This window comes from Lithobates pipiens, unplaced genomic scaffold, assembly GCF_037356315.1.
Source record: "Lithobates pipiens isolate NorthernLeopardFrog02 unplaced genomic scaffold, aLitPip1_a1.2 Scaffold_22, whole genome shotgun sequence".
Lineage (NCBI taxonomy): Eukaryota > Metazoa > Chordata > Amphibia > Anura > Ranidae > Lithobates > Lithobates pipiens.
This window is the reverse complement of record NW_027507784.1, coordinates 196,396,658-196,416,417: the sequence shown is the minus strand read 5'-3', so window position 1 is coordinate 196,416,417 and position 19,760 is coordinate 196,396,658. Positions and strand designations below refer to the sequence as shown.

The window sequence follows — 19,760 nt, the reverse complement described above, 5'->3', positions numbered from 1 at the left end:
CTCTATCCCGCATTTAGTGTACGTTACTTAATGGTGGGTCATCTAGCTAGCCAACGGTGATTGTGTATTGCCACTTAAACAGTCTCTAGGTCACAGGACCAATGCTTTGTACTCTTGTGAGAGCCGGTATACGAACCAGGGAGACCAATGTTCAATGTTCTCCTCCGATTGTGCCCTGGTGTCCTCCATTTCACAAATGGAGGAAATCTTGAGCAACCATTCTTTCAAGGAGGGAGTGCGAGTGGTCTTCCAATGCAGAGGTATAAGCGACCGAGCCGCATTAACCAAATGCCTAGATAAGGAGTTTTTGTACTTCTTCAAAGTGAAGTTGGAAATATGAAGCAGACAACATGCTGCATCTAATGTAAGCCTGGTCTCCGTGATTCGACGCACCGACCTAATCACGTCATTCCAGTATGGTCTTATTTTTTCACACGTCCACCAAATATGTAACATAGTACCCTTATCCTTGTGACAGCGCCAACATTGGTCGCTCGACAAAGGATACCATTTGTGAATTTTGGCGGGTGTAGCATACCAGCGGGTGAGTACCTTGTAAGCTGTCTCTTGCATTCTTGTACTGATGGAGCACTTATGGGCCAGTGAGCAAGCCCTTTCCCATTGGACATTAGTGATGTCTATGTTCAGGTCCTCCGACCATCTCTCTCTGAACCGATCGCTCGTCACTGCTTGTAGGTGTTGTAACCACTCATAGGCTGTAGAGGTAGTTTTTAGCACCCTGTCCCCTTTAAGGCACACCGACTCCAACTCCGTGAGATCTCTGGTAAAGAGGTGTTTGCTAGGCTGTCGATTAACGAATGAACGTATTTGAAAGTATGTCCACAGGGGCAGGTTGGGTATGTCATTATCAGCTTTCAAGTCAGAGAAGTCCTTCATGACCCCCCTATCGAAGCAATGAAGTGCAAGGAGAGGGAGTTGTTTGTTACTGGGTCGTAGCAATAGGTTCCCCAGTCCTGGGGTAAAATCTGGATTATTTTGTAGGGGCGTGAGAGGACCCATGGGTGTGGTGAGCCTGTCCCGTTTAGATAACAAATGGAAAATGTCCAGCATTGTCCCTATCAAGGGGTGTTTTTTTAGTTGCGAAGGGTACATGGATTTCGATATCCAGGGGGAAAAAAGTAGAGGTATTGGTACTGATTCCCTTTCCAACACCACCCACTCCTTCGTATCAGCATGGCAGTGCCAATCGATAATGCGTGCGATGTGGGAGGCATGATAATTCCTGAAATTTGGCACCCCTAACCCTCCCAGATTTTTGGGCCTCATTAATAGGGCGAACTTAATACGAGGCGTTTTATGTGCCCATAAAAATTTCAGCAGTATAGCCTGTATGGACCTAAAGAAACTTTGGGGAATTTTGACAGGTAAGGCGCGAATTAGATATAGGACCTTAGGCAGGACATTCATTTTACAAATTGCAGCCCTACCAAACCATGAGAAGTGCCTGGCATGCCAGTGTTGCAGGTCCTTCTCGATGGACCGGAGGAGGGGCACAAAGTTATGGGTGAAAATAGAGTCTACCTTGGGGGTCAACCAAACCCCCAGATATTTGACGGCATGCTTGACCCATCTAAAAGAACCATTTTCCATTATATGCTTCAGTTTCGGAGCCGGCAATGATATGTTCATCGCTTCTGACTTGGAGTAGTTTATTTTAAGGTTAGAGATATAACCGTATGTCGTAAACTCCTTTAAAAGGGATGGTACCATTATGTGTGGTTCGGTTACAAAAAACAGGAGATCGTCGGCGTAACCGGCCACCTTGAACTCTCTCCCCTCGACCTCAAAACCCCTCACTGAATTGTTGGCCATGATCCTTCTGATGAAGGGTTCAAGCGTAATGATGAATAGTAAGGGGGACAGGGGACAGCCCTGTCTAGTGCCATTCTTTATGCTTACCCTGCTAGACAACGTGCCGTTTATCTTAAGTCTGGCCGAGGGGTTTTGGTACAGGGACGCTATCAAATTTAACATGCCAGGCCCCAATCCCACATGTCTGCAAGTCTCAAACATGTAATCCCAGGCTACTCTATCGAAGGCCTTCTCCGCGTCTGTTGACAGGAGAAGGCCCTCGATTTTTCGCTCGTGGGCAGCATGTATCAGGTCCAAGGCCTTAGTGACATTATCTCTGGCCTCTTTTCCAGGCATAAAACCCGCCTGACTTGGGCCAATCAGTTTAGGGAGAAAAGGTAACAATCTCGTAGCTACAATCTTTGCTAGTATTTTGATATCTAAATTTAACAGCGAGATTGGCCTATAACTAGTGCAATTTACTGGGTCTTTGTCCGGTTTTGGAATAACTGCAATGAATGCGGACAGAAATCAGGGGGGACCCTCCCTCCCCCCGTTAAGGAGTTCAAAGCGGCATGGAGGTGTGGGGTCAGGATGTACTGAAATGTCTTGTAGTATATGGCTGAGTATCCGTCCGGGCCCGGGCTTTTGCTCGTTTTAAGTTCCTTGATAGCAAATCTAATTTCTGCTTGGCTTATGGGGACGTCAAGAGCATTAGAGTCCTCTTGTGTAAGTGTAGGGAGTCCTGAGTCTCGCAGGTAGTCCCGTATCGCTTGCAGTCTATCGCTCCTTATGTCTGGGGGTTTATGCTGTGGCGGGAGATTGTAAAGTTTGGTATAAAAGTCGTGAAAGTGTTGGGCTATTTTGTCAGTCGTCTTGTCTACATGGCCTTCATTGTTACGGACACCCGGTATGTTGGTGTTATTTGTAAGGTCCCTCAGGGCTCTAGCGAGCATGTGTCCCGCTTTGTCCCCCTGCTCATAATATACCTTTTTTCGTAGGAATAAAAGACGCTTGGTTTTTGAGTCAAAGAGCTGTTTAAGGGTCATCCGAGCCTCTAACAGTGCTGTAGCTGATCGGTCGGACAGAGACTGTTTGTGGAGGGTTTCTAAACGACGGATTGTGTGGGTCAGTTGTCAGATTTCCTTCTCCCTTTCCCTCTTCCGCTGAGCCCCCAGTGCCATCAGCACCCCCCTAATAGTACATTTATGGGCTTCCCAGATTAATAGAGGGTCAATACCAGGAGTTACATTGTACTCAAAGAATTCTTTTATGGCCACATCAATTTTTGGGAGCAGTGAATGGTCTGTCAGGAGTGAGGAGTTCAATCTCCACATTGGGGTCGTTTTGGTGTTAGACCCCAAATCAAGGCTGAGCGACACCGGGGCATGGTCAGAAATTGATTGGATTCCTATATGAGCCTCTAGTACTGTGTGCAGATCCCTTTGGGAGACAAACAGGTAGTCGATCCGCGAATATCTGTCATGAGGGATCGAGTAAAAGGAAAAGTCTTTGTCCGCTGGGTGTAGGTAACGCCATGTGTCAACCAAGTCTAAAGTGTGGAGAAGGGTTTTTATTGTTTTCAAAGTCCGGAAGGGCCAAAAGTTTTCCCGGAGGAAGTGTCCAGGAAGGGGTCAAGCGGGATATTAAAGTCCCCTCCTAGGATTATGCATCCCGACCCAAAACTCTAGAGTTTCCTCATCATCCTTCTGCAGAAGGCTAGATGGGAGGTATTGGGGAAATATACGTTCGCCAATGTGGTAGGCGTCCCCGCCAAGGTCCCTTTAAGGAAGATAAATCTCCCGTCCGGGTCCACTATTTTGTCAGAGAGCTCAAAGTTGGCTCCCTTACTTAGGAGGATAGAAACTCCTTTCGATTTAGAGAAGTCATTAGTGGAGTGGTGTGCTTCTATGAAGTAGGAGTCGGTGAGCCCAGGGATCTGGTTTGTTCTAAAATGAGTCTCCTGCAGGAAGACAATCTTCGGCTTACCTTTTTTCAGCTCCCTCAATAGGGCTGAGCGCTTCTCTGGGATGTTCAGCCCTTTTACATTGTGGGACACCAGCGTGGGCGCTGTACCCAGTGCTGAGTAAGCCATCGGTCTAGGTCAGAGAGAGATGGCGGGTTGTGTCCAAAATCCCAACCTGTGGAGGGCAAAGAAAACAAACTTGTAGATTAACACACTCCCACCGATTCCACCGTAAAGGAGGCCAAGAGAGGTGAACAAGGTACAAGAAAGAAAATAAAGGAAGAAAAAGGCAAAAGAGAGTCAGAAGTAGAGGGGGAGGTAATGGTAACGGCCCACCTGGACTACTAAGTCATCCAAGTAGGTCAAAAATCCGGAGCCTGGGTGGGAACAAAAGCACCCCCCCAGACCCCTAATTGTTTGTGAGGACGAGGGAGGCACCCAATCGGAGTGGCGGTCGCAACCTCTTACGCACTGACACAAACAAAATATTGCATATGTCAGAACGCAAAAGGCACTCCAACAAAGGGAAATAACAATAATAAAAAAAATAAACACGAGGGAGCCAAGCCCTAGCCCTTGTAGCGTACACAACTAGCTACAAAATCCTCTCTGCCACGAAAGGAGACGTATAAACGGAACTATTAAACGGGTGAACGTCTAAACCAGATCTGGGTATAATAACTGAGAACCAGAATTGTGGAACATAAAAGATAGTCACCAGAGAGCGCCACCGGCAGGGGTGCGGGCAGGGCGAATGGGCAAAACTACCCCTCCACCACCACACACCCCCCCCCCGGTCAGCGCCCCCCGTTTGGGCACCCTTTGAAATACCCCTCACCCCATCCCAAGCCAACTCAAGCCCCGTAGCGATTTAAGCCATAGAGACGTTTCCAGAGTCTAGTGGTATTAGTGCAATAAACCGCCTCAGACCTAACAGCGCCCCGAGGCAGACCATGTCAGTGACCCAGGCCCATCCAAAGTCCAACAGGCAGAGGCCCAATTCCGCGATCCGAGTCCATATTGCTGGGCGGTATGAAAGCTTGGTCTAGGGGGGCCAGGGTATGAGACTGACAAACCCGGGGGGCCGAATAGTGAGTCAGCACCACAATTCAATCCGTTGAGGGGCGTAAGTTGCTGGGGTCTAGGTATGCCATAGAACATCCACAAGAACACTGATATTGCAGAAATAATAGAAATTGTTTGCCCAGGAAATATGTGGTGAGGGCGGACCACAGAAACCAGGAACGCGTACACAGGGATCCAACAAGACAGTCTCTAGTCTTCAGGCTGGGGCCGCGAGGAGTGTGCTCTTCCGCGTGGTGTGCCTACGCCAGGACTCTCCTGCCAGGCCTGGCGTTGCTTTTTGGTGTGGCGCTTATCGGGTGTCGACACGGGGGAATGGGGTGGACTCCTCTCCCTGGGCGGAAGTGCATACTCCTGGTACCATTTCGGTAATTCCTCAGGTTCTAGGTGCAGGGCGTTGCAAAATTCTGGGAGATCATTCGGTGTGCGGAGCGTGTATTGCTTGCCATCGTGTGACACCAGGAGGGCAAAGGGGAAGCGCCATGTATAATGGAGGTCCCTTGCCCGTAGGATCTCCAATAAAGGGCGCAGGGCTCTGCGATTCTTAAGCGTTATTTGTGAGAGATCTTGGAAAAGCTTTATGTTCTCGCCGTTAAACACGATCAGGTCATTTCTACGTGCCTTAAACATAATTTCTTCCTTCAGGGAGAAGTTCTGTAGGCAGCATATTATGTCACGCGGAGGCAAGGTATCAGGGCCTCTAGCTCGGAGAGCTCTGTGGGCCCGAACAAAGTCAATGGCGGAATCCTCCGGTCTCTCCAAGACACTATTGAAGACCCTCTGGAGAGCTGGCATTATCTGCTCGGCGGTCACTGACTCCGGGACTCCCCTGACTCTTATATTGTTCCTCCTCCCCCTGTTGTCGAGATCCTCCATGTGCCTGTTTAACTCAAAGTGCTGAGCATGTGTGGAGGTGACACTGTCCAACCGGAGTATAGCTTTGTCTCTGAGCTTCCCTGCAGTTTCAGCGGTAGCCATCTTTTCAGTGAGCACAAGCAGGTTGGTTTTCAAATCTGTGATGGCCGCCGAAAATGATGCCTTGATGTCAGCAGCAAAGCCTGACATGTCTGCATATGTGAGGGGATGGTCGGGTCGTGCCAATCTCCTACCGTTATCCTCTGCGGCGGACTGGGAGTCCTCACTGAGGTCACCGTCTGTGTGGACCGGCGCCATCTTGCCTCTCTCCGGGGCCCGCTGTGCCATCGCCTGTTTCTGGAATATGTCGGAGATATTCCTGCTCGCGGACACCGCGGTGGATCGGCGGGATCGTGAGTGCTGTGAGCCGCGAAACTGCTTGTTCATCCTCGCAGGGGGCTTGGCAGAGAGGTGCTTAGGGCTTCAGGCTACACGGAGCTCCTCGTTCAGGCCGCCATCTCCGTTGCGTGCCAAGCCACGCCCCTAAATGTTCATTTTTCAAAGAATTGTGGGAAAAAATGAGAACATCAAAAAGCTCACCATGCATCTTACTAAATACCTTGGAATGTCTACTTTCAAAAAAGGGATCATTTGGGGGCTATTTGTACTTTCCCTGCTTGTTCGGGTCACAAGAAATGAGATGAGGCCACCAGTACATCAGATGTGATAAATTTTTAATGATTCGCACCACAGCTTGTAGACTCTCTAACTTTCACAAAGACCAAATAATATCCACTAATTTTGGTTATTTTTACCAAAGATAAGTAGCAGTATAAATTGTGGCCAAAATGTATGAAGAAAAATTTATAATTTGCAAAATTTTATCCCAGAAACAAAGAAAAATGTGGGGTTTTTTTTTTCAAAATTTTCAGTCTTTTTTTCATTTATAGCGCAAAAAATAAAAAGCCCAGAGGTGATCAAATACCACCAAAAGAAAGCTCTATTTGTGGGAGAACAATGACCAAAAATTAATTTGGGTACAGTATTGCATGACTGAGTAATTGTCATTCAAAGTGTGAGAGCACCAAAAGCTGAAAATTGGTCTGGGCAGGAGGGGGTTTAAGTGGCCAGTAGGCAAGTGGTTAAAGTATGTCTGAGGTAGGGGTATAGTCAACATTTGAAATTTGTACATAACTGGTATAATTTCCCTGGGGATGATGTTAATCTTATTCCTAGATATTTTAGTTCTGTCTTCCATATGAATTGAAATGCTTGCTGTAAACACTGTTTTTCCAGTTTATTTATATTTAAGAACTCTGTTTTAAAAAGATTTATTTTTTAAGTTTGATCAGTCTCCATAATATTTCAGAGTCTTCATTAGATTGGCATTGTAATCCTAGAGTTAACTTTAACTTTTCTGGCTGGAGGACTGACACTGTTTTGCTGAGGTCAGCCCGTCATGTCTGGCTTTGTCTTGTTCTGTAGCAATCCGTAAAACAACATGGAGGTTATAATCAGTGATGCGTCATCTGAGCTTGGTCTTGTTCAAATTCATGACTGAAAACATGGTGCTCCCAAACATTGACAGAACTGCAGCATTGTGGAACTTTGCTCTCAGGCTACTGTTGCACTGAAGTTCTATTAACTCCATCTGAATGTGATGTGGTGCACCAACAGGTTGGAGGGATTGGCAAAGTTGGTAAAAGTTAAGTGTTGCTCTTTAAAGTCAGAGAAGCATCAAATTAATCAACCGATTTAATTTGGTAGCCAATCAAGCACATAAAAAAGCACCTGGGAATGAGGGTGAGATGCTCTAACAGATAGGAAAGTGGGCAAGACTGTCTTCTTCAAGCTGTGACTTCCTGGAAATCTGTGATTGCATCATGCATTGATGTTATGACTTGTTTGCAGCCTCTGATTCAGTTGGACGAGATGCTCTGTTATGTCATTCAACATTGCAAAATCACACTCTGTTTGGATCTGATGATTCAGGCAAGAACTTCCCTTTACTTTGCATAAAAAGAATAATTTCTTCCAAAAAACAGTGCTCCTCCTCAGCCACCTTACTTCTGTATAGCATGGCACATCTGTATGTTCCATGCCCACCTCCTTCAAAAATTGTTGGAACTGACGATTAAGGCCCCATGCACAAAGAAAGTTCACTGTTTTAGTGATTGGGAATATTATGTTGTCCAGTACCAGAACCTTGCCATACAAAGCTTCTTAGTAGATAATGCAATGGTAATCTATTAGCAATGTGTGGCAGTTCCTTTTTTTTGATTTTCTGGTTTAACATTCAAACTTAGCCGATTCTCTCTCCATACATTGCAGGTATGCCATCAGTAGTAAGCCCCACCAACTTTTGTCAAGGTAGTTTAATTTTATTTATGGATTCCTCCACCGCATTAAAAATGTCCCTCCCAGTTGTTGTCCCATGCATAGCGACCATATCCAAGAGCTCTTCGCTGACAGACAAGTCCTCCTTTACACCTCTTACAAAAATATTGTAACAATATTTGTAACAGTATTGTTAGTGCTTTCGTCAATGAAAACACTAGATAGCTGCATGTTTCTTCAGCCAGTTGGGTTGTAAGATTACACGCTAGGTCCCTGACTTGGTCTGTTATAGTGTTTGACAAGCTGACGTTGTTAAAAGCCTGTCAGCTCAGGACACATTTGTTCACATACCTTCAGCATACACTGCTTTACAAGTGCACACTCTGAAAAGCACTTTGAAGATCGACAATTTCTTCAGCCACAAGAAAGCTGGCTTTGCTGCTGTAATTTTTTTTTTTTAAATGTTCCATTAAGAATGTAGGCTGTCTTTTAATTCTTGGACTTTTTGATGCTTTTCTTGGTGGCTAAGTTTAGCATATTTCGCTCCATGTTTGGTCTCAAAGTACCGGCGTAAATTGTATTCCTTCATCATTCCCAACTTTCATTAAATTGCCTTCCCCTGCCATTTTGGGGTTACTTAATTGTAGTTTATGGTCCCTATCCCTCTGTAAAGTGACATGGAATCGGTCAGTGTATCCAAAGTTTACCGCTCCACCTGTCATGGTATGTAACTATTGTTCCATACAGAGTTCAGGAGTGTACATAGGATGTACATGTACGTCCTAAGGGCGAGAAGTGGTTAAGTATTTGTGATGATCTGTACAGTTATACCGACATGTGCAAAATTGGGCTTGGGTGTTAAGGTTTGTTTAGGCTATGGTCATGATTGGGTTAAAGCAAGCGCACTATATAGATTTTTAGCGCCAAGAATGGCCTTTCACTAAAAATTATCCAGGGCAGCTCTCGAGCTGCCTGATGACTTTTACTGGGCTCTGAAGGTACTTCTTCCCTGCCATTGGTGCACGCAGTTGTCTCCAGACTCATTTTTTCAGCCGGGTAGTCCAAGACTATGATAAACTGCCAGAGCTTTGAGAGTAGGAGTTGATCAGGGAACATCCATTTCCCAGCCCCTGTGACCAATTAAACCTAGAAAACAACATGCATTACATCACTTTGGGTAAACAGCTGTCCTTCCCCTGCTACTAGAGCCGTGGATACAGCTAAGCAAGCACCATCTGTTCTTGATTTGCTGCAGTGGAGGACAAGGGAAACATTGAGGGGGTCTAATATACCCATGATATCTCATTTTAATGAGAAGGACCTGTTACCTGCCCAATGCCATCACATAGTTAAATGAAGAAAATAAATGATATATAATTACATTTATTTTTTTTATTTTTTATTTTAAAGTGGTTACAAGGCCTAAACATTTTTTTCTCTTTTGTTCACTGACGGACACAGCACCTTTAGTTCTTGACCTTAGGGTTATCCTGCCACCCTCAGGAGAGGACTAGGCAGAACATGTAAAAACAGCAGGACTGCAGCTCACTTTTTTTCTGCCTAGTGTAGAAGGACCAGGCTCCCTGAGGGGACCATTGGTCCTGGGAATTTTTTCTACAATTTTGATCCTGTGATCTACAATCAACAGTCGGGCTGGGTGACAGGCTGGATAATATAGATCCTTGTAGTCTCCCCAGCCTGGCCATCGATCGTGAGCTGTCCCTAACTACGCGCTGGGTCGGCCACGACATGCCCCTTCTGCTCCAGGGGTGGCCGGTGAGCTATATGCTCCGAGGCACACATATGACCGGGCTACTGCTGTCCGTGTCAGTGTGCCATTGCCAGCAGCCACCCTGTACTGCTCAGGTGATGAGTCCGTGGTAGAATGCGTCCAGTAATCCCGACGGGAGAGGTAAGTATGGCTCTCCCTTCCTCGGCAGGATAGAGCAGCTGGGCATTCCCTGGGAGGTCGACTAGGGGGTCTCTCACTCTCCCTTTCCTCTCTCCCTAAATCTCATTCCCTCCTCCTCCTGCTGGGGCCGCTGTGTAACTGGGCATGAGGTGCGCGGTGTATGTACCTGGCTGGGGGTCCTCCGGGGGGGCTCCGGGCTTTGGCGGGGAGCTGTGCTGGCTGTTGGGGTCGGTTTTTTCTTTACTGCCCTTTTTTCTTCACTATGAGGTGCTTGGGCTATTATACACGAGAGGCCGTGGCCATTTTGCTGAAGCCGTGGCTATTTTGCTGAAGCCGCAGCCATGTTCCTGTAGTCTTATGCAGTGTATGTGCCGTCAGCCATTTTCTAGAAGGTTTGGCGCCTATTTTCTTGGTGATTTTTTTTCTGCTAGGACGGTCGGCAGCCATTTTCTTGTAGCCTCAGTGCGGTTTACCTCTAGTGCTGGTGTCTGTGTACCTTAGAACACGGTTTTCACTCTGGGAACTTAGTGACTGACACAAGGCAAAGCGGTCAGCGGCAGCACTCGGTCAGGGTGGTTCCGAGTGCCGCGGGGGGGGGCCCTCAATCTGCGAGCAGCTATGAGGGTAGGATTTGTGTACCTTGCCTTAAGTCCCTAAGTTGTGGCAGGCGAGTGAGGGTCAGCATGGCATCAGAAGCTGGCGCTTCTTACCCAGACATCCCTGGTATTGTGATATCATGCCCCAGTAGAAGTAGTAGTATACGAAACATGTCGGGTACAAAGCCTGCTGGCTGTATTACTACGCTTTTTTGATTTAGTGATGTACTGATCTGTGCACAAGACCGTTTTTTATTTTATTCCATTTGTATGCTGTTAGATTTTTTAATCCACTTTGTATTCGGAGTGACCTGCTCTATATAGAGGTCTTTTTTTCTTGTTTTTTTTTTCCCCATACACCATTTGGGTGCGATTAACTGTTTTGGCACTGATACGGTATTTTGGAAGCGGGATATCCAGTATATGAGAAGCTATGATGTCCTCCTCTTCACATGAGATTTGAAGCCCTACCATCTCACCTGGACAATCGGTTTGAGGATCCACCCGAGAGGATCGTCTCACATGCCTATTAGATTCACCACCATATGTGTGTGTGTGGGTCCACAGTTGAGGGTAAGAGTATTTAATACACATTGCTATTTGAGATCCATCACTTGAAGTTGCATACCCTCTTTGAAGATGAACTGCACCCATTAACTGCTGTCTTATCACAGAGGATATTTATATTGAGCACGTTCACAGAGACTTTATGATATTTGAAGTAGCCTTTTGAGCTGTTCATATAGAGAATTTGTGTTGATTCACTTTATGATGTTGCACAGTGCACGTGATTGATATTATATAAATTTTTTGATTGAACCATTTCCCCTACAGTTACTAGATAGAGGTTATGTTTCAGCAGCGCTGCATTTTTTTGTTCTTATCCCTAGTATTGCAATCGGCTCACCTGCTAAAAATGCGGTGCCTATGGACGCTTTGTTGGCGGTCCTGGAGACCTTTGTTGCCAGGGTGGAAACGACATGCAGGCGCAAGGGGGGTGAAAACCGCCCCCTGCCCCCCGTCTTCTGGGGAGAGCTCTGATTCAGACTCGGGCCCAGCGGTGACTGCCGGTCCCTGTTCTGACTTGTCAGAGGATGCGGACCGGGACCATTCAGGCAATGAGAATGGCTCTGTGTCCAGGATAGCGCAGGAAAAAGCGCTAGTAGGAGCACTTATTACTGCGGTGCGGGATACCCTGAAGATATAGGATGTAGCAGGAACTTCTGCTGAGGTGGCGATCCCTTTTGGGTCCCGCAAACTGGCCCGCACGCCTAAGGTGTTTCCGTATTTGACTTATTTTGATAAGTTCATCTACAAGGAATGGGAAAGCCCGCAGCGGGCCTTTTCAGTCCCAAGAAGAATGGTGGTGCATAGCCTCCTGAAAAAATGGGCATCTCCTCCGGTCGTTGACCACCCCGGTACCCAGGTTAAATAAAAAACACAATTCCGGTAGACGGGACTCCTGCCTTCAAGGACCCTGCCAACAAGAGGGCCGAGGCAATGGCCTGGTAGTGGGGTCAGCGTTATGACCTGTGCTGTCCGCGGCCTTGGTGTTGCAGGCGCTTACTGAATGGGCAAAGTTGTTGCACCATGAATTAGAGACGCAACAGTCTGTCCCGGTCTGCGTTGAACAGGCAGATCAGTTGGTACATGGCCTTAAAGTCTGATGCGGCTCTGGATAGGGTCCCCCTACTCTCTAGAGCATCAGTATCAGCAGTGGTGCTCCGGCGCCTGATTTGGCTGAAATGCTGATCTGGGGACCAGGCATCTAAAAAAACACTGGCGGATTTGCCCTTCCAAGGTGAGAGACTATTTGGAGCTTCGCTGGATGACATTATTAAAAATGTTACCAGTGGGAAGAGCACGTTACTCCCACAGTCCAGGAAGGGTAAGGAGCTATGCCGTAGGCAAGGGTCCTCTTTTTCCGCTCAGAAATGGCTTTTTCGCCTGTCCGGGTCGGCAGGTAAGCATCCCCAGTCCGACAAGGCGCCTGCTGAAGGACGAAAGCATCCCTGGTTTCACAAGCCAAACAAGTCTGTGAGCAAAAATATTACAGCATGAAGGTTTGCCCCCGCCCAACTCTCGGGTGGGAGGTTGCCTTTGGGAGTCTGCAGCTTGGTGGACCTCCCTACTGTTAGACCAATGGGTCTGCGAACTGGTTTCATCTGAATACAAGATAGTTTCTTTTTTGTGCAACAATCCACCTTCCGGAAGTCAGACTCTGTCTCAGTGGCTGGTCCGAAAAAAGGTCTGGCGATCTCATCATCCACCATTTCTAGATGGATTAGACAGATCGTGTTCAGGCCTATGCCTTAAAGGGCGGGTGCCCCCTTTTCCTGTCACGGCTCATTCCACCAGGGCAGTTGAAACTTGGTCTTCCGTTCACACTTTCACTAAATTCTACAAAGTTGACGTAAGCACATCTTCAGATGCTTGCTTCAGCCGGAATGTTTTTCAGGCGGCTGTGTAAGGTTGCCGTTTCAGACGACAACTCCTCTGTTGAGGTGTTTCTATTGTTGTGAGTGAAGTTCTGTTTTGCTGTTTCCACCCCTATTTTTTGACACTGCTTGGACGTCCCTAAGGTCAAGAATTAAAGGACCTTTGTCCGTCAATAAATGAAAGAGAAAATGGGATTTTTGTACTCACTGTAAAATCCTTTTCTCAAGTTCATTGAAGTACACAGCACCCACCCCTCCTATTTATGTTTGTACTTTTTGACAAACTGAGCTGCAGGAAGCAGGGTGAGGGGTTATAGCCAGAGGGACCGCCCTCTGGGAGGTGCTGTGCAGTCTTGCTGTTTTTACATGTGTTACATGTTCTGCCTAGTCCTCTCCTGAAGGTGGTGTGATAACCCTAATGTCAAGAATTGAAGGAGCCGTGTCCGTCAATGAACTTCAGAGAAAAGGATTTTACGGTGAGTACAAAAATCCCTTTTTACCTTAAAGGGGTTGTAAAGGTTCATGTTTCCTATGCATGAAGGTGAAAAAACATCTGACGATACCATCCCCCCCCCCCCACCCCTGTTTTACTTACCTGAGTCCGTTCACCTGCTGTGCTCACCCCCGATGTCCTCTTCACCGCTCAGCCTGGCCATTGATTGGCTAGATTGGATGGATTGAAAGCAAAAAAAAAAAAAAAAGTAAATACACTTGTCTAGAATACATGTACATTTTCATATTTTTTATTCTTAAACATGCTTTAACCACTTCCCACCCGGCCAATGCACATATACGGCCGGGTGGGAGCCGTCTACTTCTGATAGGACGTTCAGGAACGTCCTTCAGAAGGAGCGGGATCGCGCGTGCCCACGCAGCAGCGCGATCCCGATGTGCTCGTGTCACCCGGACACGGCACATCTCAGATCGGCAGGAGGGCTCTGTGATTGGCCCTCCTGATCACATGACGGCCGTGTCCAATCACGGCCGTCATGTGATGTAAACAAACAGCCGGTTGCTAGGCAATCGGCTCCTCCTCTCCTCACACAGAAGTCATCGCTGAGGAGAGCAGATCGCTGCAGCCGGCTGATGATCAGTGAGTATGAGCTGTTTTTTACAGCTTTTTACTCACTGATCATCAGTCTAGTGTAAACACACAACACACCACACAGTATAAACACAATGTCCCCACATATGTCCCCAAAACACACATGTCCCCAAAACATACATGTCCCCAAATAATAAAAACACATGTTCCTAATAATAAAAATATGTCCCACTAAAATCACATGTCCCAATGATTGTCTGCACACATATGTACGTGATCACCTGCACACATATGTACATGATAATTTGCGTACATATGTCCGTGATCACACAAACCAATTATTATACACTTAACAGAATTTTTTTTACCAAAAACATGTAGCAGAATACATTTTGGCTTAAATTTATGACAAAATTAGATTTTATGGGATTTCTTTTAACCACTTTCAGACCGGACCATTTTGCTGGTCAATGACCAGAGGTCTTTTTACAATTTGGCACTGCGTTGCTTTAACTGGTAATTGCGCAGTCATGCAATGTTGTACCCAAACAAAATTTGCGTCCTTTTTTTCCCACAAATAGAGCTTTCTTTTAAAGGTATTTGACTGACTCTGCGATTTTTATTTTTTGCGATATAAACGTAAAAAGACCGCAAATTTTGAAAAAAAAATGATATTTTCTACTTTTTGTTATTAGAAAAATCCAATAAACTCAATTTTAGTCATACATTTAGGCCAAAATGTATTCAGCCACATGTCTTTGGTAAAAAAAAGTCAATAACTGTATATTTATTGGTTTGCGCAAAAGTTATCACATCTACAAACTAAGGTACGTTTTCTGGAATTTACGCAGCTTTTAGTTTGACTGCCTATCTCATTTCTTGAGGTGCTAAAATGGCAGGGCAGTACAAAACCCCCCCAAATGACCCCATTTTGGAAAGTAGACCCCCTAAGGAAATTGATAAGAGGCATGTTGAGCCCATTGAATATTTTATTTTTTTGCCTCAAGCGATTGAATAATGACAAAAAAATATATATATTTTTTTTACACAAAGTTGTCACTAAATGATATATTGCTCACACATGCTATGGGCATATGTGAAATGACACCCCAAAATAAATTCTGCTGCTTCTCCTGAGTACGGGGATACTACATATGTGGGACTTTTTGGGAGCCTAGCCGCGTACGGGGTCCCGAAATCCAAGCACCGCCTTCAGGCTTTCTAAGGGCGTAAATTTTTGATTTCACTTCTCACTACCTATTACAGTTTTGAAGGCCATAAAATGCCAAGATGGCACAAAACCCCCACAAATGACCCCATTTTAGAAAGTAGACACCCCAAGCTATTTGCTGAGAGGCATGTTGAGTCCATGGAATATTTTATATTTTGCCACAAGTTGCGGGAAAATTACAAACTTTTTTTTTTTTTCACAAAGTTGTCATTAAATGATATATTGCTCACGCATGCCATGGGCATATGTGAAATGACACCCCAAAATAAATTCTGCTACTTCTCCTGAGTACGGGGATACCACATATGTGGGACTTTTTGGGAGCCTAGCCGCGTACGGGGCCCCGAAAACCAAGCACCGCCTTCAGGCTTTCTAAGGGCGTTACAGTTTTGAAGGCCATAAAATGCCAAGATGGCACAAACCCCCCCCCCCAAATGACCCCATTTTGGAAAGTAGACACCCCTAAATTTAGGGGTACACTAGTGAGACTAGGTAATAAATGGCGGGTGCCCTGAAACTATAAAAAAATAACTAACCAACCAGCGTCACCTGTAACAGTTATATGGTGATCACTGGTGAAAGGGTTAAATAGGGGGCAATCAGGGGGCTTTATGCGGTAGTATATGGGGGTCCCTGGCGCTATAAAAAGCTGCGGCGAACCTAAATACCTACCTGCCTAACTAGCGTCACCTGTGACACTAATACAGCGATCAGAAAAACGATCGCTTATTAGGCTGGGTTCGCATGCCTCCCGGCGGCAGTTCACACTGCCCTATGCGAACTGCTGGGAGTGTCAGTGAAATGTTAATGACACCCCCAGATCAGTTTGCATATCGCAGTGCGATCTGAAAACTCGGATCGCATGGTGTGAACACCCATGTGATCCGATTCTGCTGCGGACCAAAAAAAGGGTCCCGTGCGAATTTGCGGCGGGTGCGGCGCGAATTCAGCCATACTATCTGTATGGCTGAACTCGAATCGCACAGAGATCGGATGTGATTTGCACTGCAGTGCGGTGCGAATCACATCCGTTCTCATAAACCGCTGCAATGTGAACCCAGCCTTAGTGACACTGGCGACGGGGGGTGATCACGGGGTTAAACCTTTATTGGGGGGGTTAGGGGGGTACATTAGAACTAAAGGGGGCTAACCCTAACTGCCCTAACAGTTATTACAGTCACAAATGACACCAATGCAAAAAAAAATGCAATTGGTGTCACTGTGACTGGGGGGGCAGGGCTAATTGGGGGGGTGATCGGGGGGTGAAGGGGGGGTGTGAGTGTGCCTGGCATGTTCTACTGTGTAGTGTCGTGTTGGTGCAACTCACCGATCCTCTCTCCTCGGTGCCGGAACGAAAAATACCGACACGGAGGAGAGATTACATCACTTCCTCTGCCTGTGTTTACATTACAGGAGAGGAAGTGATGTCACGGAGCATTTCCATTCGTCGGGAGCGATCGCGAGGGGGTGGCCATGAATGAATGGCCGCCCCCTCATCCCGGATCGCTCCCGAACGAATACCGACCGCCGCAGGCATGGGGGGGGGGCCCGATCGGGCCCCCCACCCGCGGGAAGGCAGGGACGTATATATACGCCCATATGCCTGCCCGTGCCATTCTGTCGACGTATATCGTCGTGCGGCGGTCGGCAAGTGGTTAAAATAGAAAAAAGAAAATATTGTTTTTTTTTTCCAAATTTCCGCTTTTTTTGCGCTTATATCGCAAAAAAATAAAAAAACGGAGTCGGGAATAAATAACACCAAAATAAAGCTCTATTTGTGCGAACAAAATGATAAAAATTAAATTTGGGTACAGTGTTCCATGACCGCGCAATTGTCACTGAAAGCGCTAGAGCGATGAAAGCTGAAAATTAGGCTGGGAAGGAAGGGGGCGAAAGTGCCCTGTATTGTAGTGGTTAAGTACAGAACAATAACTGTTGATGCGTTGCAAATATATTATGGTCTTACCTTCCTCTTTGACATGACAACACAGTTCTGAATTATGTGTTCTCATCCCTGCTACAAGCAGAGTGTGCAGGAAGTTATCAGGTCACAAGATTTCTAGTAAAATCATTATGTATTTTTTGCACTTATTTAACAGCTATAACAAAATGCTCTGAATGTTGTATATTATAATAAATAATGTAATGTATATCTAGTAGACCACAAAGTAGCAAGTAAGAGGCGTTATTTGCTAGGATTTACATCTACTGTAAAAGTTTTCTGCAGTATTTTTGTCGGTTTGTAATATATGGGCATGAGAACGCAGTATTGCACACTAGTCTACAATGATCAATATAATAAAGAAAAGAAGCAATCTAAATGAATACAGATTTAGCACCTGTCTGCTATTGACCTTTTACTTGCCATACAATAAATTAAACATTTGCGCAAAAAAAAGGAAAATAATTGACATGTTCAATCACTTTAGCTCCGGTAGGTTTACCCCTCTTCATGACCAGGCCATTTTTTGCATTATGACACTTATGACAGTTAATTTAACTGATAGTTGCATGACCGTGCAATGCTGTACCCAATTTCTTCATTAATTTAGGCCAATATGTATTCCGCTCTACATTTTTGGTAAAAAAAAAAAAAAACTACCCCATTGGTTTGCACAAAGGTTATAGTGTCTACAAACTATGGGATATTTGTGATATTTTCTTTCTTTATTTTTTTACTAGTAATGGTGGTGATCAGCAACTTATAGCGGGACTGCAATATTGCGGTGGACATCTTTAACACTTTTTTTGGGGACCAGTGACACTAATAGTGATGCTGTGCTGTGGGGGGTGCTTTGATTGGAGGAAGGTAAAGATCCGTGTTCCTGCTTAGCAGGAACACAGGATTAGTACATTCCCCTCTCACAGAATGACAGCCTGCCTTGTTTACATAGGCAGACCTGTTCTGTCTGTCTCCCGTACAGCTGGAGTAGGTCGCCGGCGCCCCAGGTCTGGAAGTGTCAGATAACATAATAGGTACTTGATCTGGCACAGAGTGCCCGCCCTGCCACAGTATATGTGCGTGGGGCAGTCCGCAAGCTGTTAAGATCAACTGCCGCTTGATGCTGGCTACAATAGTCTGCATTTCTAATATTTTCAACTCCATGTAAATTATCTCTGAATAAAAAAAGTTCTTACAATGTTCTTTGTTATTGTGGTAGTAAACTGTTACATATACCCAGTGAAGTGACTGGCCTCAGGTAATACAGAAATTAAACAAAGAAATCCTCCTACATAAGCTTTACTTGTTTATCTGCTGTCTTCTCTTCTCTTCATCTGTCTAAAGTGCTGAATTTATACAGCTAGTCTGAGAGTGCAAATAAAAGGGGGGCGGAGAGCTGCAGCTACACTCTGAAGAGCTAAGTGAGGACAATTCTGAGAGTGGATTGGAGGGAAGAGACACAACCCCATCACACAGCACACAGGAACAGCCATTTTTTCTTGGTGTCGGGAGAACCTGTCAGGAGTGATTCATGCTGATAGCAGAGGAACGAAGTGGCAGAGAGAAATGACACTTAGTGCTCTTAATTGAAAGAAAAAGTAGACACTATAGAGGGATATGCTTTGTTCATATTTCATGTCTAAAGTTTACAACCATTTTACATTTCTAGTAATAAACCGTCCAATACATTGCTTGTGTTTTCCTAATCATGTGTCATGTTCTCTAGGTATTCCAACTTGCTGCACACTTGGTATACTGGGGAAAAGCGATCATCATTTATCCACTTTGTGAGAATAATGTCTATATGTTGTCACCAAATGCGAATGTCGGTCTGTAAGTAAATTTATTTTTTTAATTTGAATTTATGCTTTGGCAAAATCTTTTACCTATTTATTGTGATCAAAATAAGACAAGCATTTATTTTAAAGTAAAAAAAAGTCAAACTACATTAACTAGATGCTGACCGCCGGCCGTCAAATGACGGCCAGGTGGCACACCTATTGTGGCGGGAGGCCGTCATATGACGGCCTCCCGTTTAAACAGGGAATGCGCGCGATCGGGCGCGCGCATCCCTGTTTCTTCGGTGGCGGCGTGTCACGGAGACACCGCTCGCCACCGAAGGGGGTGAACAGCCATTGGTTATGGCTGTTTACCACGTGATCGGCCGTGATGAAGTCACGGCCGATCACAGATGGTCACACCCTGGCTGTGCACGGCGCATGCACGTCGGTGGCGGCGTGGTCCCCGGGAACACTGCTCGTCACCGACGCTGGTAAACAGCCATTGGCCGGCTGTTTACTCACGTGATCGGCTGTGAAAGGATCACAGCCGATCACTAAAATGTAAACAAACCGCGGTAACGAGATGTTACCGGGTTGTTCTCCTCCTCACACACCGATCGTGTGTGAGGAGGAGATTGCGGTAACATCTCGTTACCGCATAGTGTACACCAATCACACTGATTGCGCCCCCCCCCAATAAAGAGGACCTGTCACCACCCCTCATAGTACCTGTCAATCACAGTCCATCAGAGTATTTGAGTA

The 19,760-nt window shown here is 45.9% G+C and overlaps 1 protein-coding gene across 4 annotated transcripts in view; it reads left to right on the top strand.

The window, feature by feature from the left end:
• Positions 1-19,760, top strand: part of NPRL3 (NPR3 like, GATOR1 complex subunit) — a 366,504-nt gene that overhangs the window by 260,187 nt on the left and 86,557 nt on the right. For all 4 annotated transcript variants that reach the window (XM_077448801.1, XM_077448799.1, XM_077448800.1 and 1 more), the window contains one exon: positions 18,944-19,050. In XM_077448801.1, the coding sequence (XP_077304927.1) occupies positions 18,944-19,050 (107 nt within the window). The remainder of the gene's footprint in view (positions 1-18,943; positions 19,051-19,760) is intronic.